Raw genomic sequence first — 27,117 nt, forward strand, 5'->3', positions numbered from 1 at the left:
AATATAAGTATGTGGCTACTTCATTACCAGCTGCGCTGAAAAAGCTGCCTCTGCTGCCAGCAGTTTTTATAAAAAGATGTTTTTTAAGAAGCACATTTGGCACGTGACACATTTCAATCTGTGCCGCTTAGATAACCCAGTTTAGATTTAACCTTTGACATTCGTGGCGATGACACTCTATTTGTGCGCTAGTCAATGATTTCTATTAAAAAACATAAAATGGAAGATGTAGCGTGAACAGTTGTTTAGTTCACTTCTTATGGTGTTTTATTTTGCAATAAATAAAATTAAAAAGCCCCTCGTTCTGACAATCCACAGCTTTTTAGGCTGTTGAGGTGCACTTACCTTTGGCCACTTGGGATTAAGCTCACAAGCTTTCTCAGCATCTTCCAGAGCTGCTTGGTGTTGGCCCAATTTGAGAAAAGCCGCTGAACGGTTACTGTACAGGATGCAGTTCTGTGAGTCGACCTGCAGTGCATCACTGTACAAATGAACGGCTGCCTGAAAGTCACCTCGCTGACACGCCTCATTGCTCTGCTGCACTTTCTCCATGAACTCAGCTTTGCTCAGACCGTACCTGGCCCCGTCGTCTCCAACGCACCGGATAGGTCTGCCCGCTGTCCGAGAACCGAAGATTGAAAACTGGAGAAAAGGACAGGGAGCAGCCGGAGAGCTTTGATCAGTCTGACTGAAAAAAAAAATCACAACACTTAACCAAGAGGAATCCCATTAAGCAGAGACCTCGGTGAGTGTTTTTCCAAGGCCGATATTTTAAGCTGTCATAGTCGGAAAAACACAAGTGAAGCAAATTTCATTAATGATGGCTCAGTTCCATTAAGTGTCCTGCAAGGCCACGACAGTGAGCCAACACGCACACTAAAAGGACCTTGGAAGTGGCTCATTTAAATGGAACACAGTCATTTTTATTGTGATCAATTACACCTGTGCTTTTGCTCCTGCAACATGCCAAAAATGTCTGCTGCCCACTGCTACCACTGCAGCACTGAGAACATGCACCTGAAGCACAAGGGACCGTTAATGAATGAAATGAATATGAAGCAGGGTGTTTTTGAAAGAGTGCATGACCCAGAGTCTATGCCAAACTCCTGTGTGCCAAAATAAAATGCATGTGCTGTGGTATTTGAGCTCAATAAGCCCTTTTCACGGCAGATATTTTGACGTGTCACATCAGGACACGGGTGCAATTTAGAACATTACTGCCAGCTGAATTGCAAGTGAGGCTCGGAGCCTCATTTTTGTGCATGCTAGCTTAGCGATACGGCCTCTGGAGAAACTGCTGTCTGTGATTCTTCCTGCTGTGTCATGTGTTGCGAGGTTGTGATCCTGGTAGTATGTAAATAGTGCAGCTTCAACTCTTGCAGATGTGTTGCTGCAATATGACTCAAGTCAAAAGTTGACACAGCATGAGGGCCAAAGTAAAACACTTTATAAGGCATCTGTTGTTTTTACAGTTTAAATAAAGGTTGTACAAAACAATCAGAGCTGTGCAAAACCATTGCAGACAACATTTTCTGTCTTTAGCTGCAAACTTTAATTATTTCTGCACATGTGTTAACTTTAAATGAAAGCACAGTTTGTCATGATGTCACTCATTACCAAGTAACCTTTTATCTTCAACTTCCCAGAGTCCACAGCTGTTCTTCTTTCACACTTTTTTATTACAGCGTTACACATGGCGGTTTAAAGAACAACATCACTGTGACGTTCAGCCTAATAAAGACGTCTTCACTGCACTGCAAAATTTCCTACCACAGCAAATATAATATATGTGTTAGTGCAAGGCTTTCTCCCTGTCCCTCTTTATTTTCCACTCTTGCACTAAAACAGCAGGAAGACCAACTGTACTGACTCAGATCTTACTAACTGCAACAAACCGGTAAGCATCTGATTGATTACAGTGAGTAGGAGAGCGTCGTGTCCGTTTAACAGGGACGGCTGGCTGAGTATTACTGAATCATGAAATTCATCTCGGGCTGCCTGGCTTTTGGGCTTGCTTCCATTATACCTCTTTCTCACCACACCTCCTCGGACTGAATTCTGGGATAGGGCTGGCTTGGTAATTACTTCCAGAGGCCCAGGGAGTAGAAGCAGCAGAAAAAAAAGAGTGCTTCTATGACAACCGTTAAATAACCTTTTGTATCACATGACAACAGAGAAAAGATCATGGTTTTATATGTGTGTGTGTGGGGGGGGGGGATCTCGTTTTTCTATTGCACCTCTAAGAGCAAATTCAGCACCTGAGGTTTGATAAATCCGTGTACGGTAAACCTCTGGAGGTTTTTAAAGATTTTTTCTTCTTCTTTGTCTTTCTTTTTGTGTGTGTGTATATAAATACATATAAACCATAGCTCACCTTTCAGAAACACACAAACAGGCTGAGTTTGTGACATCTGCAACACAACCAACACTATCGCCAAGCCTGACATTCAAAGGTTTGCTCCCAAAGGAGAGGCAGGAGAGGCATCTATTATGGATTAGTGCTTCCAAGGCCCAAGAGAATGCAGGTTTTGACAGAAAAGTCCGCTCTCTGCTGTCTAATCTGCTACAACATACAGAGGGGGGGCTGCCCACTGCATGTGGGCAGCACTGGGCAGGAAGGGTGGAGAGTGAGAGATAATGAAAGCCTACATCAGTAGAGAGGACACCCTAACAACGTAATCATAAGGAGACAGAGATAGAGAACGCAACTTATCTCTCCTACTGTAATGTAGTCCAGACTGCAGGATGGTCACAGTTCTCCTGGAGGAACTGTGTGGATTTGCTCTCGTTAATACACAGAAACTATCTGCCACTGTAAAGTCTTCTGTTCGCGCAAAAACGAAATAAATGTGCTCCAAGTTAATGTTGGAATCGAGCGATATTCAAATCAGATTTACGCTGGTTATTATGTGCACTGGGACAGCCCACACATCCAGTGTGCAGAACAGTGCTGTATGCATGACTGGAAAATCGATAGAGGTCTTTTACGAGGTTTTCACAGAATGGTCATTTGGTATTTCCTGTCCAGGACGCGGAGTAAAAAAGTAATCCGGGGGCAATAAAATACCAACAAGTTGGAAAATGACAGCTGGCATGACAGCCTACGAAAGAGTCGTTTTAGTTTTTTTTTAAATATATATAATTTACCTTTTCTTTCAGAGTCGCTTGCTTCTCCATCCCGTTTGCCTGCGACGGGTTATCGCTCTCATCCCATCACACTCTTTGTTGACTTTGTGACTGTTTACGCAACGAGAACTCTTCCAAGCGTCGCCAAAAAAGTCCACGTTGCGGCGAAAGAGTTGACAAAGTGCGAGGAAAGGCTGAAAAACGGAGCTGTGTGGCTGTTCAGGAGAAACTTTTTTTCTCAAGGAAAGTGCGCCATGTTGTCAAATCTTTTCCTTTTTTCTTTTTTTTTTTCTTGTCTTTTTTCCCCTGTTGCCATAGCGGATTTTCTGAGCGCTGCTGCGCACAGAGAGGCAGGGAGATCTGCAGGAGACGGGGGAAGAAAAATCCAGATAATAATGTGTTACTTGGGACATTTTTAGGGGGGCATTTACATAGTAGAACTAAAATCAAATGTGTCGGGTTTTTTTTTTTTTTTTTTTTTTGGTGAGGCCGGTAAAGTTCTGCTGTAGACCGGGGAGGGTAAATATGCATTCACCTTGTGCAGTCACCAGAGGCACTCCCTTCAGGTCATATTGTTGGGACTTCCGCGTAGGGCCACGTGGATTGGGAAATCGGTTTGAACTGTTTATTTGGCATTTGACCGTTGAGGTTGTGCTGACATGTAAATAATGTAATAATAGACAGTGAGGCGCTGATCAGATAATGCCATTAAAAAGCCAACAAAAATATAACCATTACTGCCTGCGAGGCCTACCTAGGTTAACCCCTATAACCCTGTATCTGAACCCACTCAGTCACAACTCAATAAACTATAACCACAAATAAAAATGTTTCTTAACACTCAATAATACAGCTGTAGCTAGTCATTTTAAAAGCAACACCCCTATATCAGGTCAGACACAATCAGGTGGCGAAGCTGGGTTTACCTGTGTAACAATATTATTCCCTGTTTTCCAGAGATGGCGTTGATGATGAAGTTCACACAGTTTTTGTTTGCAATCATCAAATATCGATTTTTGTTTATTGGATGCATGAATCCAAAAGCCTTTTTCTAATACTTGTTTTAGTATCAGTGCAGTGTAGCATTGAGATATTATGTTACATTTTTAAATCTAGGGCTTGAAATTATTATATGAACATATGGGTAAATTTTCACTTATTAGTGTGGACTATGAGGAAATAAATATAAAGCTTTGACGTTGCACTCTTCACATGAGCAAATTAACTTAACAATCGCATCATGAAGGCTACTTTTTAGATTATTTTTTTCCCAATCAGATCTGTGGCTTAGATATATATTTTAATTCTCATAAAGACTGAAACTAAAACAGGACTTTTAAGTAATTAATTCATTATGTGCAATTCCTCACCAACAGATGGTGTAACAATCCTTCACGGAGAAGCTTTAGGCCTTTAAACAATTTTTAATCCTTTTCACTCAAAAAGAAATATTCGTGTTAGCTATTGTGAAAACTACCATTGCTGTGTTGTCCTAACTAAACATTTTTGCATTCTTGATTTCTTAAAAGCTTGGAGTTTGAATCTTGCTCAGTTTTGAGTATAAATTAAAAGTTGCAGTAAGGTGAAAAGTGTTGAGCTACCCATTTCTTTATCGTTTGCTAAGAAAATAGGAAATAAATGGAGCGATTTATTGAAACATTGAAAAAAAGACATGGAGATGCAGTATATAAGGTATAAAGAGACTTTTTACAATTGGTAATCAATATTTGGTATGCCCACATTTATTCTCTAACATAACTCTCTTAGACAAGCTTGAGTAATCTAAAATAGTTCTTCATGCTGTTTTTACTACACTGGCAGTGTGTTTGGCATCAGTCATGTTGAAAAATGAAGCCACTGTCATTCAAAATCCTTTTCAGATGGTATTACATGTTTGATCAAATTCTGAATGTACTTTTCTGTGTTCATAATTCCATCAGTTTCAAGAAAAATCCCAAACATCACTGGCTGAAATTTAGCCTCAAACTATCCCCTACATATGAATGACAAGACCTGTTGACACTGATTTTCAGCCCAGTTCTTCTTTTTTAATCCTCTACTTGTTCAGCTTGCTTAAAACTTTTAAGGAAATGCTGCACACCATGCTGTGATGTTCCAGATTTTGGGCTAATAGCTCTTTGGGAATCAGCTTGTTGGTGCAAGAAAATATATATTTTATGCCAATCAAACTGTTGATTAACTCTCGAGAGCTATTGCTCAAGACAGTTTTTTAAATTGCAATAAATAAATAAATAAATACAGTGGCTTTTTGCAAGTAAAATACAAAGAAATCAAAGGTGGCTCAAGACTTTTGGCCAATACGGTAAATTGAAGAACTTGTTAGTTTTAAGACAAAGAACAGAACTATAGTTTAAAATAAAGAATAGTCTGAAATTTGGTTATTTTTAAGGCCAATAACTAATAAATAATTAGACCTGTTTTGTTTTTTTTCACATATTTTATGGTGAACAGTTACACACTGAGTGAACTCTTTTACGTCAAATGGAGTTTTGTGCATCTTTACTAAATTTTCATGTTGGTGCCTAACATACAGTCAGTATACACCACATATATACCATATGTAACGGCCCTACAAACAAAACATACTAAATACAAATCAAATGCAGCTTAAATGTGGGTTAAATTATTGTTTTTCAGACAGACCTTATAAACAGAAACACAATTAATAAACATATCCCATCTTTATTAAGTGCTACATACAAGTACTTATAATATATTACAGAGAGTAAAATAGAGTTTAGGGTTTCTGAGCAGGTGGGGAAAAGGAAGAAAGGTCAGGAAAACTCAGGGTGAAGTTAAATAATGCCAAGCTGCTTTTTCAACTTGTTCAGTTGCTCCAAGCTGATGTTGTTGCCGCCACACACCACAATGATCACAGGGCCCAGGTGCTGCGGCAGCTTGCGCTCATCCCTCAGCCTTTTGATAATGCCACTGTACACCGCTGCCAGAGCAGCACCACAGGCAGGCTCCACCAGGATCTTCTCATCATCTGCAGAGGCAGAATATCAGGAGAGATCGGCGATCAGATCGGTCATTTCAAATCTGTTGTTTGTCTCTTCAGGTTGTACTCACCCACAAAGCGTTCAACAGCTTTCACAGCCTCCTGGTCTGTGACTACTTCTGACAGAATCGGGTGTTCTTGTGACAGTTTCATTGTCTGCGCTGAGACCTTTGCCACGCCCAGTGTGGTTGCAACACTGTAGAGTATAATACAAGGCCGCTGTTCACCACCAGTCCAAACATTTGTTGACACCCTTATTTTTTTTTAGTTAATTAGCTAATCAGCAGTACCTTGTAATTGCAGGTAAAGTCACATGCTCTCCAGCCTCCATGGCTGCATGGAGGCTATGTGCACCCATAGTTTCCATGGCTACAACAGGGACGTCAGCCCAGTTGGCGCGACGCAGTCCCTCCACCACCCCGTTCAGCAGGCCCCCGCCTCCCACTGACAGCACTATCGCTCCTGGCTTCTCCTTCAGGTCGTGCTCCAGCTCCTTCACCAGAGATGTGTGGCCTTCCCTTTGTACACAAACGCAAGCTGTCAGTTTCTAGAAACTCAGCACTGATTTTGCTTTAATGCACAGCAATATAGGAAATCTCTGCATAGTGCAGCCTGGTTTATAAAGCTTGGTTGTGGCATATGATTATCAAATGCCAATAATATACCAAGTAGCCCATAATTTCAATAATTTATGGTTAAGCTTAACACTTTGAATGTGACATCTCAAACAAATTAGTTATCTGACAACCTCCCCCAGAATAGCTGTGATAACATACATCTTGCCACATCATCTCATTTACTCCTTGCAACTGCTCTGTTCATGCATGATAAGACAGGTGTCACAGTAACAGAAGGCTAATGTAAACACAGTCACAGCTCCGAGGATGCCAACTGAAGCCATCTTACCAGATGAGGGGATCATCAAAGGGAGGGATGTATATCCAGCCAGCGTTGTTTGCCACAAGCTCCTGTCCGTATGCAATGCCTTCATCTACATTCTGTGGAAAAGAAAACATACAAATGATCTGGTATATCTCCCCCCCCCCAGTTCCCTTCAATCAATGAAAACCATTTAATAGTCATCTTGTATTCTAAATGTAACCTGTGGGTTAATAAAATGAAGCATAATCATTCAGAATCTACCACCCTCGTACATTCATTTGTTCTGGGAAAAAGTAAAAAAGTGACTGAGGAACATTTAACTAACCTTGCCATGAATGATCACAGTGGCTCCCTCGTCCCTCATTTTCTCCACTGTTATGTTCGGTGTGACGTTTGGGACAATGATAGTTGCAGGAACCCCGAGCTTGCGGGCAGAATAAGCTGCTGCCATGCCGGCATTTCCTCCTATTGAAACAAACAAACAAACAATTAAATTAGACACACTGAATGCATCAATATGGTAAAGTAGAGACTGTTGTATTCTCACCTGAACAGCAGACAAATCGCTCATATCCTCGCTCTGCCAGCTACAAGGAAACCCATAAGAAACATGTCAACACAGAATTCATGAGCCAGTAAACTGACCCTTGCCGGTTCCTTTCACTCCCAACAAGATCCTCTTTCAAATGCAGGGGAAATCAAATCAAATCATTGCCAGATAGGAATTACTCACCGTTTTGCACAGGTGACCGAGGCCCCTGATCTTGAAGGATCCTGTCGGTTGCGACGAATCCAGCTTGAGGTAAATAGAGGTCCCGGCCAGTTTGGTCAGGGCAAGGCTCTCCCTCACTGGAGTGGCCACGTGAAGATCCTGCTGGGTCTTCATTTCACTTTGGACAAAAGGGCAAGCAAATGGTTTTCAAAAAGATCAAAAATTTAAAACATCAACCTAAAAAAATTACAAAATGTCAATTCACAATGCGGTCATTTATACGAGAGGAACACAGGTTTCAGCTCACCTAGTTGTAGACATGTTTCCCTGAATATTACAGATCCTGTGGATCCTTATTCTTGTGTCTCTTTATCACTAAAATTTGTCAAATTTATGTAGCACTTGTCTGTGGACTTGACAGACCAAACCCATTTCTCAACCAATCAGCATTGCTCATTCAGACCAGACTCCTCCTAGTCATGATGAGGATGAGACAACCCAAAAGTGAATGACTTTCTGCATGCAAGCACAATTTTTGTGAAATGTGCTTATTATTATGTAATTACGGTATTATAACAATCTGAGAACCAAATCATAGAAAAAACACAACCTCCTGCTTAGTACTGATACAGTTGGGAAAGAATATTTAAAAAAAAAATGTCCACAAAGTAGATGTTATTAAAAACAGTTTCCCGTTATTAGATGCCTAGTTTCATCTTGTTCTTGTTTTATTTGAATCTACCCATGATGGATTTACTTTCTCTCTCCCATCTAAAGGAGTTGGACACAGTGCTGGCATCCCCAATCACCAACAAACAAAGGCAGGCACTGAGTGTGAGTCATTGTGTCACAACTGAATTTCCAAAAAACTGTCTGAAGACATGGTTACAAAACACAGTCATCATCACCCATTTTTCTTGACAGCCATCGTTCCATTGAAACAGTTTCTGAATCATTAGACACGCGCCTTTTCACCTCTTATTAGCACAAATCTCAGCTGTTTTCAGAAAAAACTCTTTTGAGCAGAAATTCTGCTGATTCACCTCTTTTCTGCAAAATTGTTAGCCTTCTCACCTCTTATCAGCACAATTCTCAGCAGCTTCTGCTCATTTCAGCGACCGTGGCTCAGGGGGTTGGGAAGCGCATCTGTAACCGGAAGGTCGCCGGTTCGATCCCCGGGCTCTCTGTCCTGGTCGTTGTGTCCTTGGGCAAGACACTTTACCCTACCGCCTACTGGTGTTGGCTAGAGGGGCCGATGGCGCGATATGGCAGCCTCGCTTCTGTCAGTCGGCCCCAGGGCAGCTGTGGCTACAACCGTAGCTTGCCTCCACCAGTGTGTGAATGAATAGTGGCATTGTAAAGCGCTTTGGGTGCCTTGAAAAGCGCTATATAAATCCAATCCATTATTATTAGTAATTGTCAGTCTCTCCACCTTTTCATTGTGAGCAGGAGTTTGGCTCAGTGAGATGAGTAGCCGCCTTGAGACCCAAAGGGTCGGGTTCGAATCCTGCTCATGGCGTTTTTTTTTTTTTAAACTTTTTCAGCTTTTTTCAGCAGAAATCTTCAGCGTTAAGGCATCCACACAGCATTTTCGCAGGAAATGCAAATTTTTCTAGTTAAGCAACTTAACACTCACCTACGAATCATTCAAGCACCTAACCAGTGTTGTGTGTTTACATAACAGACAGCTTAGCAAAAAAACTATTTTGAATTGTATGGTTAGGCACTTTGTTACTAGCAGCTGATTTTCCCAATTTGTAAGAAAAATGCCAAAGAAAACACAGTTCGGCATAAAATAGCATTTTAAGGTTTAAGCTAATAACTTGGGATATCTGGGCATGGAGTGCAGTGTGCACACCATGCTACTGCACGTGTATACAGTGCATATTATATATGTATTATATTTGGTTTGTAAATTGCTTTGGTATAATATTTCAAAAACAGCATTTAAGCTAATTTAATTTGGAGTTTAGCTACTTATTATGTTTCCATTACACCGCATTTACACTCTGGTTTCCTTAAGTGAGTAATAATTGAGTTCCTGGTGGTGTCAGAGAGCCCCTTTGACCGCATGTTGTCCATTCACAGCAAAATCTTCCAAATACAAGCACCACACTTCAAATCAACTCCAGGCCTTTGATCTGCTTAACTGATAACAAGATGACAAAGGGATTGCCCACACCTGTCCAATAAAGAGCCTTTTAGTCGATTGTCCAGTTACTTCTGGTCCCCTTTAAAAAGGGTGGCACATGTTAAGGAGCTAAAACTCCAAACCCTTTATCCAGTTTTACTGTAAATACTCTTAAATGACAGCTTAAAGTTTACATTTACACATTATGTCCATGTCCATTATATAACTATTACTGGAATATGTTTCAGTAAACATAAGTAAACAAGTAAAAAAATAAAAATAAACATGTGTCAGTGTTCAAATATATATAGACCTAACTGTATGTCTTAAATTTGACCTAGAAATTTCAGCAAAGCAGCATAAAAGCTCAGTAAGCACTGACAGCACAAAAAGTCTTTTGGTCTCTTCCTCAATTACACACATTGCTCAAGACAGTTTTCTTTGAATAGAACACACAATGAAACAGAATCCAACTATTGAGTCAGTTTTACTGTTTTACTGGCAGTTACTTAACTGCCAGTAAAACATACAAAGCATGTTTTAAAATAGACAAACCATGACGTCATGATGAGAACTAATTGTCAAAAGAGACTGGTAACAGTCACATTCACCAAGTCACATCACCAGCACTGGCTGGTCAAGCATGAAAATGTGAGGGTTCCTGTGACCAATAACTTAAAGAGCAATTAGTTAAAATGATAATTAGATCAAGAGCAAAAAAACAAAACAAAACAAAAACACAACAACAAAACCGTCAAAGAGTATTTGTACATGAAGACATTTCTTTATTGTGACACAAATCTCAAATGCCATCTGATTCTTTACATCTGTATAATCCATTTTTAGATATGTTAAGTTTCCGATGTGCAGAGGTAAGACAGTAAAAGTTAAGTTAATGCAACCATAAATAATTGTAATAAATATCAAGTAAATGTACAGCACACATTTTATCGTAACACCTCCTTGTATGGATATGTCCGTTTTATAACCTTTCCTACCCCTCCCAAGAAGGAGTAGTAGAAGAGAGAGCGTCCCTGTTAGCAGCGGTGTATCACCCTTCAAAAGGAACTGAACCAAAAACCAAAAAATTTGCAAGCAATCAACAACCCAATTAGTCAAATAGCAATTTTCGCTGTGTTTTTCAGTACTATCCAAGTAAAATGGCGATTTTACTCACACAAGAAAAACATGTTTCACCATGAGTAGAAGAAATTGAATCCATCTGAGTACAAGACAAAGGTGATAATAATATTATTGGTATTTCCAAAAAATTCATAAAAAATAACAACACAACAAACTGGATATCCAACAGACATCAGCTAGTTTGCTCATTTTAGAATCTTTTCTTGGAAGAGTAGTGCAAACCGAAAACCAAAAGTTATAAGGTGAAGTGAATTAGCAATTAATAAAAATTGCCAAACATAACTTTAGTCTATTTACATTTTTTTCCCCCCATCCTATTTATTTATTTTATTTTATTGTTTTTTTAAACACAGCTAAACATTTGGTTATGGGTAATTTGACCAAAAGAAAAAGAAAAGAAAAAAGCAGAATGCTGTTCATTTCTCATTAAAGAAAACTATGAAAAGGCAGAACTCAAGTTAACCCGCTGCCCCTTCCTCGGTGTACGTGTGAAGATCACGTATATTGGGAATAGGAAACAAGGACATTCACATTCAGTAGAAGTTATTACACAAACAATGTGGAAGAGCAGCAGCTCATGGGTTCCCTTCCTGCTTTCACAATGCAACATAGGTTTCACAATTTGTAATGCAACTTTATAAAAAAAAACAAAAAAAACAGAGCAGGCTTCGATTACCATCGTCCAATCTACCTGACCCTCGTTCTGCCACAGCTACTAAGGTATTAAAAAAAAAAAAAAACAAAAAAAAAAACAAAAGAGAAAAAATAAAATAAAAGTATCTATCTATTCATAAACTAATAGATTAATATGACTTTTTACATGACTTAAATACCCTCCCTTCAGAGACTTGGATAAAATGTAATCAGTTTATATAGGCATAAGTTAGTTTGTCCATTAGGAGTTCATTTTTATTTAAAACAGGCAGTAAACTACATAATATCCTGTACAGCACTTGTTCACACCTTCTGCCTGCTTATACTTGACAGGTTCCAAGACTAGACAGCAATACAAATTTCTTTTCTTTTCTTTTTTTTGGGGGGGAGAGTCATTGTACCTTAAACTCAAAAGCCATGATCATCATCTGATTTTCACACACAGCATCACCCTCTTGAGAGAGGCTCCTACAGCAAAGGCATGTTTCTGAACATCACCCCCACAGAGGGGTGGCAGAGGGAGGCAGCTACGTTAAGCGTTAGGAGAGTAAATGTTTGTTTTGTGCCATAATGGCAATGCCAAATCCAGCGAGTCAGACCGAGATTACAGTGCTAAAATGTTAAGCAATCGTGAATTCAATTAAATTCAAAGTGCTGATCTCAAAGTTAGCCCGTAACGCTGCTAAATTCACAGAATTTGACTGAACCTTGTTAATCCTTCTGTTAAAGGAAAGGGGAGGAAAAGGTGAACAAAAAGTCTCACAGTTGGTTCACTTCAGCGTCGTCCTCAAACTCCGTGTCAGTGCCAATTCAGAATATCTTCCCTGAATTCCCTTGAAAAAATAAAAATAAAAAAATAAAATACAATAACAAGAAAAAAAAAAAAAAAGCAAAACAAATCAAAATAATGAAACGTACAATTTGTGTAAACTGCAATATAAAGCAGGGATAAACAAAGCATTGCCACTGAAAATGTAATAAAATTAACTTTGTGACTTGTCAATGCAGCAGAGCATTAGGTCTGTCTCAGAGGAAAGTCCAGGAACTTGGGGATGAAGGGAGAAAAGGGGTCACGGGTGAGGGCGAGGTTTGGGGCACATGGGGGGGAATATTCGGTTGTCAAGTCTTCTCAGCCGCTGAGTGGGTCCTCGCGGTAGTGGATGGCGTAGCGCAGTTTCTCCAGCATCACGTCCAAAGAAGTATACTGGGGCAGTTTCACCATGAACATACAGGTCTCCACCCGGATGTAGCGAGAGTCTGGCTGACCTAAAGGAGAAACAGGAGTTCATAACCCAGCACTTCTCTCCCAGTTATGCATGTTTGCCAGTTGTTAATGAACCAGAAGCCCAATGACGTGCTACGTAGCAGGTGCTATAATAAGCTGCCAGCTATGCAGGTGTACAGTAAATGACAGCAAGCCTGAGATTTTGAATGTGTGTCTGTAATTTAACATTTTAGAGTTTGCTCAAGTTTGCAAGAGAAGCTGAGATGATTCAGGGCCTTGCTTAACCCTCAGATCTTACCTGCTGCTCCATCAGGAGGGGCGATCTTCATGGGGTATGGGGGAACATGAGCGGTGTCAGGCCCCCCATCCTTGCAGGGGCACGTGAATGGGATGCGCTCCTGATTGCATGCAAACTTGATGAACTTGCAGAGCTCCTCCTGAGTGAACATCTCCAGGGCGGTCCAGAAGAACTCGATGTGCTGGTCAGTCTCCATCAGGCCCACCTGATACATTGTATGAGCCTACGAGGGAACCGAGCACATGCTGAAATTAAATACTAACCCGTGACAACACGAGGTGAGTGAAATCTCTCTGTATTTCATATATTTAGCATGAATCAATAGCAGAATAAAATAAATAAATAAACTGCCTAGCCCGACAAAGAAACTTTAATGACAAGTGACACAGACATATCACTTTCACACAAATATATGTTTCACCTCAGTGTTAATTTTAATAGCAAGCTTTGATTTAGTTTTAGGCATGTTTTAATGTTTTAATAATTTAGGCATCTAAATTCTTCTCATTTTAGTTGACTATGTATCAAAAGGTTCTTGTAGACTAAATTTGAGGTTGATTTATTTGACTAAAATATAAATGGTAAATGGCCTGCATTTGTATAGCGCTTTTCTAGACCCTAAGGACCCCAAAGCGCTTTACACTACATTCAGTCATTCACCCATTCACACACACATTCACACACTGGCGATGGCAAGCTACATTGTAGCCACAGCTGCCCTGGTGTATTTACCAGCTAGAGTTGCTCACACAGTTTACAAAGCGGCGTAGTTTCATGTGTGCAAAATGTGTCCATGCGTCTACTCCTCCCTGTCTTCCAAGTGTTGACAATTTGCTCCTTGTTTCACATTTTTATGAGAAACAAGGAGCCGAACTCTCCTGCTTTCTTCAAGGCAGCAGATCAAATGTGCACCTCTAACCTTACTGCACAACTAGATTACTTCTGACTGGATCACTTCCAAACTGGCCCGCCTTTATACACAACTTTTTTAGTTCTGATTGGATCTTATTTCTCCAGAATTTTCTCATCTTGCTTTCATTTGTTAAGAAAATGTCAATGCATTTTATTTTAGTTATCATCTTCTTTGCGTGTCAGACAAGAAAAAAAAACGTTGACGTGAACTATGATGACAATTATTGGTCAACAAAATTAATACTGCTTTACCTTCAGGAACTCCAAGTTGATGTAAGGCAGGCCGCAGGTGCGCAGCTCAATCTCTATAGGGCTGAGCATGGTAAGCAGCTGCAGGGGAATGATGGATCCGAGCCCTGCACGCACCGCTGTCATGCACTCCACATTCTGCAGCTCCCTCAGACGAAGGCTCCGCACCGCCCGTGCATACACATCCTTGTTCTGCCAGCTTTGCAGACAGATACAAGTACACAGGATATCCAGAATAAAATCACACCCTAATGTTCTGTGGCATTTGGCTATAAAGACAACTTACGCCAAATTAAGATAACTGCAAACGGGAACGGGAACAACAACAACAACAAAAAAGCGATCAGTGGGATGATTTGTACCTGACAATGAGGCTCCGCCCTCCCTGACAAAGCTCCACTTCTTCACCAGTCATAGTGACATAGGTAAAGGTGCAGCAGGGACGGCTGGGGGAGTCTGGGCTTTCTCCTGAGTGGTGCTGGGAGGAAATTTCAGCACACAGGGCCTCTAGCTCTGTCTCGTCAGTCACCTTCAGCATAGGAGGGAAAAGGTAAATTTGAGGTCACTAGAGTCATGTTGGTAGCATCTAAAGGTGCTACAAACACTAATATACACTTACATTTTCAAATTTCTTGACATAGTTGTAGGTAAGCACATCAGCTTCTTGCAGGTCCTGCTCTGAGTCGAGAGGCTCACCAACTAGGCCCTTCCAAAATGAGCCCAGTAAGTCCAAAGGAAGTGGCACATCTGCACGTATGGCTATGCCTAGTAGTTGGCCAAAAAAGTGCAGCAACTGTTCCTCTGCATAGCTGATAGGGCATGGAGTGAGGATATATTTCCCCTGAGAACAGCACAAATACAGATACGAATTATATTACTCCTAACACAGCAGTTTGCATCATGTGTGATAAAACACATTTCAGTTAGTATCTAGCACACAGTCGGATATGAATGAATTTTTGGGGAAAACAAATAGAGCAAAAAAGACAAAAAAAGCAGAAAACATGGTAGGTAATAGAAAATAAATATTACCTTATTACGATTGGCTGCAGCACTGGGACAGGGGAGCAGCAGGGAAAGTGCAGAACTCTGCAACTCCTTACACACCTGCCACAGGAAGTGTCTAAAAGAGCCACCTGCACACATTGATCACAGCCAGTTAGAACAGGAAGGGGGCAAATACTATTCACAGGGCTGTACATTGATTCAAAGTGCACATACAAACAAACTTTGAAAGAATTTTAGTTCAATACAAATAGACCCGGAATCTGTGCTGCAGGCTTCTGCTTATGTGATTAACTATTGCAGTATGAGAACTCCTTTTAACCATGGTGCTTATTTACCCCTTCTTAAAGCCAGTTTTGTTGTTTTATTTTGGTAGAAATGTCCTTCCTTTTTTTAGGTTCCGGTATTATTTTTTTTATAACAAAAAATATTGTGAAATATAGTGAAACATGGAAACTTCTATCAAAACGAAACAGAAAACCTACATTGGCCTGTAATGTCTTGAAAGTGGTCAATTTATTTTATGGCCTGACAGTGTAATTAAGTAACTGCAAATGCCACATTTACATGATGTTAGTCTCTTTACTTCTTCCTGTATTACAGAAAAACAAAATGAGCAGAGCAGAATAAATCTAAGTATATCCAGTGCTTAGATTCTCAACCGATTAAAAGTTCATATATTTTGCCATTGATTTTGCATTTTGCTTTTAATACTGGTTAGTTAGTTGTACCAGTTATTTGGAAGTTTATGAATTAAAATAAATCTCAAGCGCAAGAATCAAAGGCAGTACAGAAGTATTGTGAGGGAGAAATTCTTACTCGTGCCATGAACTTCCTCTCCAGTGAAGCGGATGTTAAAGGCGTAGGTTGGGTCTCCTCCACTGGCGAGTTTCACACAAAGCTGGGATGACGGCACACACGACAGCTGGCGTGCTGCCTGGCAGAAGTACGTGTTCTCTGATGACCTGATCTCACCTGAGGCAGATGCACCCAATCAGAAAAAAAAGCACGTTTGACAAGATACCTTGAAAGTATGAAGAGTATTAGGGCCACATTAAGAAAAAAAAATAATTATTGATCATTTTGAGAAAAAAGGTTCGTAATTCTATTTCGAGGGGAAAAATCCCCCAAAATGTGCAGATTACAAACTGATGCAGCCTCTGCAAGATGCTTTGTGTAGATGAGTTACTGAAACAAATTGATTAGCTGCTACATCCCACTAAACATTGGATGTTAGATAGATGCTCAGACCATGTCTATATTGGGTCTGTTGTTTTTGCAAGCAATCGACATCTATACGACGTCCAAACAAGGTCCACAATTTGGACGCCAAACCATGACCCACCTTGGAGGTTAATATAATGCTCAATATATGAACTTTGGACAGGATAATTACTTTGGGCGTCACGTGGACATCTGTGACAGGTGCCGGAAATTTACATGATTAAGAAATGTATTTTTTAATTACAAATATCAACATTATTGTTATCAACATAAACAATATGTTTAAATAAAGATTATTTAAAAACATCCCCCATTACTTATGTGTTATTCTATTGATTTATTCAGTACATGTTGGTATTTTTTTTTAATGTTAAAATGCAAAATAATTATGGTTAAAGTATTTTTGAAAACTTTTGAAATTCCTTTTAAAAAGAGCACAATTGTATTTAAAAAGTTTAAAAGAGCATTTGCTTTATATATGCTCCATATTTACAAGTAATCCCGTTTTATTTGTGAAGAGGTTTGTAAGAGGAAGTGAGTGTGTTTGTATTCAGTAGCAAGACAAAAAGTTGCAACAGAAAGTATGAGAAGTTTATGCAATTGTGTATAAACTGGACTACTCTGCTCAACAGTATTTGTTTATTCGCACATTTTGCAAACTGTCTGTGAGAAGCTCGGGACATTTCTGCTCCAAATCCACCGTGCAGCTGCTCACTTTTGTTTTAGCTCAGGAGTCCACGCCATCTGAAGATGTCCACTAATCGCTCTGTATTCCTTCACACATAACTGTTTCTGTACAGAAAACATGCCCTCCACCATCTGGAAACATGGGACTATAGAGCCCATAGAAGCAGCCTAAAAACAGTCTAAAATGAGTCGAAGATGTCTTCAACAACCACATTTTAGACGTTCAGTAGACGTTGAAAAAACAAAAACAACATTGCCTGGCGTTACAAAACAACCCCTTCAGTGGATCAAACATATAAACATATGACATATAAAAGACAACAGTCCGATGTCACTTGCGCAGTGGGACTGTATCTTGTGATACAATATACACGCTCTTCAAAGTTTGTGGGTTTTTTTCCTTCTGACCAGATGTTGCTTTCTGCACCATCGTTTCAAGATCCTTATTACCACACTCTGTTTATGTGCTAAAAGAGAAATCGTTTTCTTGTAACTAAAACCGATTTTGAAATATAATGTCACTAACTTAGCTACACAAGCCATTATATAGAGGATATAGCAGCTGTGGCAATTTGCCTTGAAAATATTTTAATCTCCACATTTCTACATTTTTTTCTCAAAATGATCAATAATATTTTTTTCTTAATGTGGCCCTAATGCTCCGTTAAGTGATATTGAACTTTGAAAAACTAAAAAACGTGAACCAGTGAAAGGAATACCCACCTCCCACAATCTCTAGAGGGTCCAGTGTAATCTCTGGAGCGGCATGGTCAGCTGTCCGCTGCACTGTGGCATTCAGTACTCTGTTCATCACAGTGACCTTAGTGTCATAAAAGATTAGGCCTGCAAATAGAACAAGCGGTGAGTCATTTCAACAAAGCAAGCTTTCCAGATAGGTTACACAAACTACAACGCGAGATGTGTGCTCAGATCCCGCTCACCTTTGGCCTCACTCAACAGAGCTGCAATGCTGTTTTGATACGTATGTGTTTGTCTCAGTTCCACCAACGGCAGGAAGAAACTCTCCAGGCTGTTGTTGAGCGATTGCAGCAAAGCAAAGCGTAGGCGTAAACTCTCCACAGGCACATCTGAAAACATTGACATTTATACAAAAAGTTATGTATAGCTGACAAAAACCCCCTGAGGTTTCAAACTTTTCAGTGAAACTCCAAAAGTGCTGGCAGTTTACATACTGAGCAAGCAGGCCACACGAGGATCAGCAGCATCACTGGGGTCCAGGTAGACTTCATGGGGGTGCAACCGGGATGGTGTGATAGCCAGGTGACGGCACAGTCTGTTGATGTACTGTACCAATGCCACATCCATTTCTAAGCTCCACTTTCTACAAGCCTTCTGTGCATGGCGAGTGTCTATACAGGTGCACCTGGCAGAGGAGCACGGGAGTTCTTAAATAAAGAGCTCTGAGCTCATTAAAAACATTAAAGAGCAGAAACATTATCAGATAGAGACAAGACACTCAAAGAATCCTTAATACAAACTGATCCCTAAGAGCCAATCAACTGCCAAACCAGGGAAAGAAAAAAAAAAGAAAAAAAAAAAAAGACATGAAACAACTCACACACTCGCCTTCTTAAAGGCAAGCAGAAACTCAGCAGCCATATAGAAATATCTGTGGGCAGTTATTTTTGATAGAAAGAAAAAAACAAAACAACCAAAAAACCTTCAGTTTAAATAATCACCAAAATGTTTACTACATCTGTAGAATCAGTCGACTCTGATAAAAATGGGACTTTGCCCCAAAATAAGGCTTATGAAGCTTTTTTCCCCCACTAGAAATTCTACATATATCATCATCTTTGCAGTTAGTAATAAGACATAATATATGCATTTATTATTGTTTTTATAAAGGTTAAAAACTTCTAATTAGGGCAGAATTACTTAAAACAAAAGAAAACTGACAACATGTTAAGTTTGTTGTGTGTGTGTGTGTGTGTGTGTGTGTGTGTGTGTGTGTGTGTGTGTGTGTGTTTGTTTTCAAACAAGGCTGTTCAAATCTCACCTCTCAAAGTGAAGATCATAACCACAAGCCAAAATTGCCCTCCAGACACTGCGGATGTCCTGCTTGGCTCGGTCAACAGCAAATTTATGGAAGCCTTCTAGTGTCAAGTACTTCTCCTCTGGGACTAAAGAAACCATTCACAGCAGGTTGCATTTCATTTACAAATACATGGATCAGCTACTGATATGGAAAATTCTCACTTTTATGATAATGGACTGGCGGTGTGTCAACAGACAAAAGTGCCTTTAAATGCAATTGTGTGGATGTCTTAAATTCTCTGGTAACCTACTTACATTAATTTCAATGTTGTGCTGCTTCATCCTACTTTCCTACAATTCAGATACAAATATTATGCTTTTTCTTCTCTACAGTTTCAGCTGTTAATTAGTTTTCAGATTAAACTTAATGAAAAGGTTTATTAAGATACTAACAAAACAAAACACCCGCGCAAAACATTGCTTTTAATGATTTTGACATATGACAAAGTGTCTCGTGTCTGGTTTTGGGTGCCCTCATGAAATGACGCAACTATGGAAAAAAAAAAAAGCAAAAATGAAACTGCTATCATTTTGATGTTCAATTTCCATCAGGTTCCCTAAAATTTATCTCATGACACAGCACAAATGTTTTCACTTTTTCGTGTCCTTTGTTTTTATTTCACTTTTACTTGCGAAGGAACATTTGAAACTCATGGATAAGCCTGGATAAGTTCACAGCTTAGGAATGTGAATATTTCTTCACCACACATTTAGTTCTGTGGTAGTTAATTCAAAGGTTGTTTTAATCCTTTGCAAATCTTTGTGTTAGCTAAAAATTCATAGATGTGTGGAGTCCAAGTGGGAGTGTTTATTACAAACCTTCGGTTTTCTTAGCAGGAGATTTTTCCACATCTTTTTCTTCAGGTCTGGATTTCTCAGGAGATTTCGGCTTTAGCACTGTTTTCTTCTCACTCAGTGCGGTTCTGAGAGATGAGCACATTTTAATTCAGTTATCATGGCAGTGTGTTTATGCCTCTATACATGTAGTTACCGTTCAAAAAGTGAGTGACGTACCTGACACTGTTAAGCACAGACTTTTCCTTAGTGGGAGGTTTGGTGATGGGCCTCTTGGTGCTTACTACCTTGCCTTGATGCTGCTCTTTTCCTGCCTTGCTGTACTTGTTCTTATTTGGCTTAGGAGTGCCATACTTTCTTAGAATCTAAAAAAATAAAACATTTTGTAAGTTGTTGTGTACAAAAGTTGAAAAGTTGTTTTAAAACAAAAAGGTCAATTAAATTAAATTACAGTTAAATTATTATTATTATTATTTTTGAATTATAGTAATCCATCTATCCATTTTCTTCAATTTTTCGAATTCAGGTTAGGGGCATTTAACCTGGCCCCACTAATTCAATGTCTTTGAACTGTGGGAGGAATCAGAGAACCTGAAGAGAACCACGCTGACACGGGGAGAACATACAAACTCCACACAGAAAAGGTACTGATTTAATTCAAACTCAGGGCCTTCTCTCTGTGAGGTGACAGTCCAAACTAAAACCGAGCCAGCCATTTGACTAACAAAATTTTGATTTAACTATATCAAAGAATTCACAAGTTTACTGTTGAGCACTTGTTTAATACCTGAGTAAGTTGGTCCTCAAGTACTTTCTTGGGAGGTCGAACATTGGTGAAGAAAGTATGCAGTAGGTTGCCTGGTGTCTGAGAGTTGATCTGCTCCTTGCTGAGGTAAATGTCAGACACTTTAACGGGCTTGGCTGGCGTGAGGCTGAGCATCTGCTCCGAGTGGACACAGCTCTTAAAAATATCTGTGAGGACATCTCGGGCTCCAGGTACAAGCTTGTCACCTTCAAACAGAAGAATTTTAATTTAGACAAAGTAAGAAAACTAAAAGCAGCAAATATGTGATTGTAGTTAAGTGACAACCTTTGATTGTTTTCTCCAAGAAGTAGTCTTCAAGGGCAGAGCTTCCCTGTGTGTCAAACAGGCTTTGGTTAACACTGGAAGCCGTGAGGATCTCCTCATTGGTCAGCTCCATTAGTTCTTCTTCACCTTCCAGGCTGGACAAGCCAATCAGGTCACTGCTGTTGAAAAGACTGGCACGAATTTTTTCCACTTTGGCTCGAGAACGCACCTATAGTCACCAAAAGAGAAATTTTCCTTACATTTTCAACATCTTAAGCACAAAATCAATCAGATGGAATAATAACGATTTGAATCAGCTCACCTCAATGACAGCGTAACCCTTGATGGGTCTGGCCATGACTGCATTGCTCTCTAATGAGGTGACTGTGTGCATAGAGCCCCCATCTGACGCGGATGGCGTTTCTGCACTGTCGACAGGTTCCCCTAAGCTGCCGAGACTCCCAAGACTCCCTGTGCTACACAGGGAGGTATCTAGACTCTCCTGACTAGAAACTGTCTGTGACTCTTGGAGTCCCTGCTGGGGGTATGTAACGGCAGAAGCTGCAGCCGCAGGAGTGAGAGGTGGGACAGCTAAAAGCTCCTGATCGACGGAAAGTTCACTGGCAGTGCGGGAGACCCCCTGAGAGGAGCTGCAGATAGAGGTCTGGCTGGTAGAAGCTGAAGCACTCACACTCATAGCTGGAGTTACACTACTGGAGCTGTCGGGACTCTCGGGACCTCCGTTGTTTGCAAAGGGGCGCTCAGGTTCAGGACACACTTTACCATCCTGAAGGCTTGCAACACCAGTCCCAGGTTTTTTCTTGGGGTCCTCCTCCTGGAGAGGAATGAAGACTTCATCTTTAAAGAGCCCCCCATGTGCGTTGCAAGCCCTTCGGATAGCATTACGGACAACAGCCTCCTCCAGGTGCGTGGGAATACCTGAGAGCACCAGCAGGCGACTGTGAGCAGTGGGTCCAACCAGAGCCTGGCAGGCGTCCGTTACTGCATCGCTGGTTACGCTTAAGCCCTGTGGGTCCTTGTTGGCAAGGTGTCGTAAGATCATCAGCAGAGTAAGGCAGCGGTGGAACCACAGCATGTCCTCAGGTTTACTACCTGCCATGTTCAGCAGGGCACTGTCACTCTCTGACAGCCTTGCACCTCCACTTCCCCGTTTACCAGACACTGCTGCCACTGCAGCTGCTGCTCTCTCACGCTTCATCTTCACCTTCTTACGCTTTGATAGCAAACTGGGGCTCTGCGGTGTCTGGCCTGGGGATGATGATGAGGATGAAGAAGAATCACTAAGGTTAGGGGCACTGGTGGAGGACAGCGCTCCCACTGAAGAGCCGCCAACATTGAGAGGAAGTGTCACCTCTGCAACAGCCAGACACACTTCCATCAGGGCATGAAAGTATGTGGAGAATCGACTCTGCTCCGCACCCAGGGCCAATGCAATGCCTCCGGATGAGGACCCCCCTGCTCCAGCCCCTCCAGCAGTCCATCCCTGAGTTTCCCGGTCATAGAGCTTTCGGAGTTCTGTCTGCAGGGCCATGAGCACTGCGAGGCAGGGGTTAAGCAAAAGAGCAATTGAACTTGAAAGACCAGTAGGGCTCTTGCGCTGCTCCAATTGGTGGATCTTCCGCAAAAGTTCCGCTAACAAGTGAAAGATGAGTTCTTTGATGGAGGGAGCCAGATCAGTTGTCCAAACCAAACCACCTAAGAACAACGACCAAGAAAATAATCAAAATTGGGATCTTGGGAAATCTTTATGCACCTAAATGTCTCGTGACTTATGGATGAAGTGGTATGCCCTTTAAGTACAAGGTTCGTAAGCTTTGAGTTGTTACTTCTAACTAAAAGGACATTAAAATGAATAATAAAAATTTAAAACTAAATATCACAATTTAGGATTTTGAAATCTTGTTTTTGAAATCTCACAATTTAGGATTTAATGGGTGAAATCTACATTTGTGTGTTTAATGTAATACTACAACTGCTATATGACAGGGATACAGAAATATGGCAATGAAATACAACATGCACATTAAATGGTGTCACAATGGATATTCCTCCTACCAAGTAGTTCTACCACTTGTAGCAGCACAGATGAGGGAACTGTGTCCAGCTCATCCTCTGATCGTTCACTGCTCTCTCCCAGCTTCCATGTTAGCAGCTGTTCAGCAAATGCCATGGCTAATGGAAACTCCAGTGGCAAGGAGTGCAACACCAGCACAGCTCCAGGAGGGGGGGACACCCCTACAATTAAGACAAAGGGATACTTCATTACATTTAATGGGTACAGAGTTTATTCACAAAACAGCTAAAGCAGCGTATATAAATTCCCTTTGGAATTAGATACTAACCAAGCTTGATGTGCACTTTATCAGTAGGGATCATAACAGAAGGATATTGATTGGTGGTAGGTGGGGGAGTAAGGCCTGTGTTGGTAGGTGAAGCATCCAGAGGATAACACACAGCCTCCATCAGATTCAGCTGGCCATTTCTCCGCACCTTGTGACCCAGGCCATACACCATGACTCGAGCCCAAGGGGCCTTATACAGACTTGAGCTAATGGAGTAGAAAAGATTAAGATGTCATTTTTGCTATCAATTTGATTTTGTTTTTAAGTTTTCTCTCCTATGTTTTTTTTTATTTATTTATTTTATTAAAGCTGTTATTTAATAAACCACTATAACTCACTCTTTACGACAGCCTAGCTGGCTTTCTTTGCAGGACACGATCACAAATGCAGCTCCTGGAAAGCTGACATCCATGCTTACTTTGGATTCTGACACTGGGAACTCCTCAGATGTAAACTGCTCTGGTGCATTCTGTCAAGAATCACCCCAATTGTAAGAGTTGTAACAGCTTGTAAACATGCACCCTGAGATAAATGTATTAAATTAATAACAGATTGGCAGAACAGACCTGTAGAAAGCAGCATATCTGCTTTGTAAGCTCAAGTAAGCTTTCTTCTCCTTGATGCAAGGCACGGGTGATGGCCACTGTCAACCACTCCCGGATTGGCTGAGCGTTGCCCTGGTAAAACAGGTCTGTGGGGGAGCAACTTTGGCCCTCAAGGTTGTGCAATACTGACTGAGCCAGCAGAACAGAACTTGAACTGATCGTGCCATCTGCAGGAAGAAAAAAATTGTCACATTTACCACTAATAGAATATGCACATGGTATTAAGGTGTTTCATTATAATATCGTATAGCCACACTCACCAGGGAGGGGTGGAGCCAGCAGCTGGTTAGATAGAAGCTGCAAGTGTTCCAAGGTGATGTCACGGATAGCAGGTATGTGGAAGAGACGAGTGAAGGTGTGTGGATTCTTGGGGGCAAAGATGTTGAGCAAGGCCATGCGACAGTATAATCTGGCCAGTGCACTCTCACAGCGAAGAAGTTCCCTAAAATAAAGCAGAGCTGCATGAATGATTCTGTGCAGCATGTAGACGTGTCATATTTATCCTCATTGGATTCACATGTTACCTGTGAATCTGAATGTTGCTACTGTCTAATGAGACCAAGCCATTAGCCGCAGTACGGCGAGATCCAGCAGGTGGGCGTTCCAGCATTTCAATTGGATACCAGTACCTGACAAGCACACCCTCACTACGCAGGTATGTCTCCACCTGTACCAGTTCATTCACCTTAACAAAGAAAACAGTTTGTTCATCAGCATCTTTGTTGTTAAGATAGAAAACGCTTATAATGGTAAATGAGTATACTTACAGAGTCCACATCCAGCACAACACCATGCAAACCAAAAGTTTTTAACATGCCCCTGATGGCAAATTTCGGCAGTGCTGTTCCCCCTGTTGTGCTGTTGGTATTGTTGCTGTCAGGACATCGGATGACCACAGTCAAGCCTGTGTTGAAACAGTACATCACCACGAGGATCATTTAAATGACATCACATCATATTACAGTGGTCCCTCGCTATAATGCAGTTCACCTTTCCTGGCCTCGCTGTTTTGTGGATTTTTTTTTGTGCAATTTTGCATGCTTTTTTTTTTTTAACAGCACATTGTGTTTGTGTCCTGATTGGCTGTAGACCACTGTCAATCAATCTCATGCCATGTCTCCTGTACGGTACAGAATGCGTTCAGCTTGTCAAATTTACATAAATCCTCAAACGCTAGCAGTGTGACTCTGAAGTGCTGCACTGTATGTTTGTAAGTTCTCACCAACAAACGCAACGATGTCGATGAAATGTTTTGCACCATCAAAGACACCTGCAGATTCCTTTGGTTTCATTCTATGGTTTGAACTTTGAGAGTGTTTAAACAAGAGAGAAAAGTGTGACGATGTTCATGCCTGTCTGAGAAAAGTGTATGTGTAGTGCAGGGTTTTACAGTCTTAAAACATCTATAATAACTGTAAAAAAATAAAGGTGGGTACTTTGCAGACTTCACCTATCACGGGTTATTTTTAGAACGCAACTCCTGTGATAAACGAGGGACCACTGTATATACATTTGATTTTTTTCCCCCACTGGAAATTACAATAAGGTCATTCAAGCCTAGTGGCAGCAAGTGAAAAGTAACTATGTGCAATATTAGTACAGATGTCTAAAGACTTTGTTTTGTGTGCTTCATGAAATAATGTTATTTCCTTTGATACCTTTGCGGACTTTGTCGATAGTGAACTTGTTGGCCTCATCCTTGATATCCTCAATAGTTGGGAGGTAGAGATCTCGAGGAATGCCACCATTCTCTTCATACAGAAATTCCACTGTCTGCCTCGCAATGTCAACCATACCTGAAACCAGAAACAGCGTCTCAGCTCTACGTACAGGTAGACAGTCTGGTAAGTGATTAATTTTATAACTTCAGACATCTATTTAATGAGGGTTGATGACAAGAATCCCATCATCAAATTATGAAGCACATTAAAGCATGTAGTATTAAAACTGAGGTCTGATTTGATTTGATACTTAATTCCTTGGTCTATGAGTGAACCTAAATTATCAGCAATAAACCTTAAGGCGGTTAAATAAACATGTATGATTCTATTAATTACAAAACGTTCTTCCTATTATGACATTATTTTGACTTTTAGACGCAATTAACGCTCCATTTAGTTTTCAAAAACATCTTAAGGGTCATAAAGTTAAAGCAGCACAGGTTAAGTGTTTATTGTCATGGAAAGCTGCAGTGGCACGCAAGATTTTTTTGGCCATGTTGTAATATAAAAGTTATTTACCCAGCTGCAGAGCTCCTTTGATTTGGTCCAGGCCCGATTTCCTCTCAGCCTCGTTACGGAACCGTCTACGAATTGTGGGGAACACTTTTGTCTCCCATGCCTTCACCAGAAGGGCATAGTGGTCCTCCTGAAGTCAAATCAAAATTCAGTCATGAAATACTTCAGCTTAAAACTTTTTCCAACACAATTTTGAGCATTGCAGACTTTTCTTACTCTTGGAACATCATCATCATCCTCATCATCACTCTCATCATCAGCAATAGGGGGAGGATGTGGGTCGGGTCCAGAGGTGACCAGATTCTCATAGCTCAGCTCCACCTTATAAAGGCAGGACTGGTCACTGTTGTACTCTGCAAAAGCCAAATATTCAAAGGTTACTAGGCTATGAGGCAAAAATACAAATCGACAAGGAAGAAAAAAAATTATTGAAAAGGAATGCGAGATGACAAGAGACATACGCTGCTGAGCAACTGCAACAGCTGCAATCCGACAAGGGGGTCCATGAGAACCAGAGTCCGAAGTAACACTAGCGCCTGCATCATTATCGCTGTCTGAGGCCATAGCAAAGGGCAGTGCTTCAAAATTTGCACTGATTTCTTCTGCAAGGTCTACACACAAGTCAGCAGCATTTCTGTGTGCTTGGCCTTCAGCAAATGCAAAAGGCCGGCTTCCAAAGTTGGCACGTATCTTTGAGTTCTGCAAAGGAATATAGAGAAA

The 27,117-nt window shown here is 40.7% G+C and overlaps 3 protein-coding genes across 8 annotated transcripts in view; all 3 read right to left on the reverse strand.

Annotated features, from left to right (window-relative positions):
* The window catches only part of LOC102214313 (tetratricopeptide repeat protein 28), a 181,830-nt gene extending 178,369 nt beyond the window's left edge, over positions 1–3,461 (reverse strand). For both annotated transcript variants that reach the window (XM_005729441.2, XM_005729440.2), the window contains exons 1-2: positions 3,148–3,461; positions 346–642 (exon numbers count right to left, since the gene is read on the reverse strand). In XM_005729441.2, coding sequence (XP_005729498.1) covers positions 346–642; positions 3,148–3,177 — 327 coding nt within the window. In that variant the 5' untranslated portion in view covers positions 3,178–3,461. The remainder of the gene's footprint in view (positions 1–345; positions 643–3,147) is intronic.
* A 2,170-nt stretch (positions 3,462–5,631) lies between these two features.
* LOC102215147 (L-serine dehydratase/L-threonine deaminase) lies at positions 5,632–8,123 on the reverse strand. The gene is made up of 8 exons (XM_005729444.1): positions 8,050–8,123; positions 7,764–7,920; positions 7,578–7,617; positions 7,356–7,495; positions 7,055–7,146; positions 6,439–6,666; positions 6,220–6,344; positions 5,632–6,136 (listed from the first exon to the last, which is right to left on the reverse strand). Exons 1-8 carry the CDS (start codon positions 8,061–8,063, stop codon positions 5,943–5,945), a joined length of 990 nt encoding a protein of 329 aa, XP_005729501.1. The 5' UTR covers positions 8,064–8,123; the 3' UTR covers positions 5,632–5,942.
* A 4,408-nt stretch (positions 8,124–12,531) lies between these two features.
* Positions 12,532–27,117, reverse strand: part of hectd4 (HECT domain E3 ubiquitin protein ligase 4) — a 37,822-nt gene continuing 23,236 nt past the window's right edge. For 4 of the 5 annotated variants that reach the window (XM_005729448.2, XM_005729446.2, XM_005729447.2 and 1 more), the window contains exons 50-76: positions 26,859–27,096; positions 26,614–26,750; positions 26,401–26,527; positions 25,819–25,956; positions 24,928–25,064; positions 24,685–24,845; positions 24,421–24,602; positions 24,122–24,327; positions 23,894–24,024; positions 23,556–23,761; positions 23,269–23,448; positions 21,515–22,908; positions 21,214–21,421; positions 20,911–21,134; positions 20,343–20,488; positions 20,148–20,251; positions 19,291–19,414; positions 18,464–18,654; positions 18,212–18,358; positions 17,994–18,113; positions 16,179–16,334; positions 15,387–15,490; positions 14,974–15,195; positions 14,717–14,883; positions 14,358–14,553; positions 13,194–13,416; positions 12,532–12,936 (exon numbers count right to left, since the gene is read on the reverse strand). In XM_005729448.2, the coding sequence (XP_005729505.1) occupies positions 12,800–12,936; positions 13,194–13,416; positions 14,358–14,553; positions 14,717–14,883; positions 14,974–15,195; positions 15,387–15,490; positions 16,179–16,334; positions 17,994–18,113; positions 18,212–18,358; positions 18,464–18,654; positions 19,291–19,414; positions 20,148–20,251; positions 20,343–20,488; positions 20,911–21,134; positions 21,214–21,421; positions 21,515–22,908; positions 23,269–23,448; positions 23,556–23,761; positions 23,894–24,024; positions 24,122–24,327; positions 24,421–24,602; positions 24,685–24,845; positions 24,928–25,064; positions 25,819–25,956; positions 26,401–26,527; positions 26,614–26,750; positions 26,859–27,096 (5,706 nt within the window). In that variant the 3' untranslated portion in view covers positions 12,532–12,799. Of the gene's footprint in view, positions 12,937–13,193; positions 13,417–14,357; positions 14,554–14,716; positions 14,884–14,973; positions 15,196–15,386; positions 15,491–16,178; positions 16,335–17,993; positions 18,114–18,211; positions 18,359–18,463; positions 18,655–19,290; positions 19,415–19,470; positions 19,620–20,147; positions 20,252–20,342; positions 20,489–20,910; positions 21,135–21,213; positions 21,422–21,514; positions 22,909–23,268; positions 23,449–23,555; positions 23,762–23,893; positions 24,025–24,121; positions 24,328–24,420; positions 24,603–24,684; positions 24,846–24,927; positions 25,065–25,818; positions 25,957–26,400; positions 26,528–26,613; positions 26,751–26,858; positions 27,097–27,117 lie in introns of those variants that run through there. The other variant, XM_005729449.1, reaches the window with a different exon arrangement.

The sequence above is a fragment of the Pundamilia nyererei genome, unplaced genomic scaffold (assembly GCF_000239375.1).
Source record: "Pundamilia nyererei isolate P.nyererei 1_Seehausen unplaced genomic scaffold, PunNye1.0 scaffold00033, whole genome shotgun sequence".
In the NCBI taxonomy this organism is placed as follows: domain Eukaryota; kingdom Metazoa; phylum Chordata; class Actinopteri; order Cichliformes; family Cichlidae; genus Pundamilia; species Pundamilia nyererei.

Bases quoted from the DNA above. Each gene is read 5' to 3' on its own strand.
- LOC102215147 (XM_005729444.1), bottom strand. The intron at 7,147-7,355 runs GTTAGTTAAATG...TCTTTTCCACAG, and splicing joins CTGTGATCATTCATGGCAAG to AATGTAGATGAAGGCATTGC. The intron at 6,667-7,054 runs GTAAGATGGCTT...TTGTGTACAAAG, and splicing joins TTTGATGATCCCCTCATCTG to GGAAGGCCACACATCTCTGG.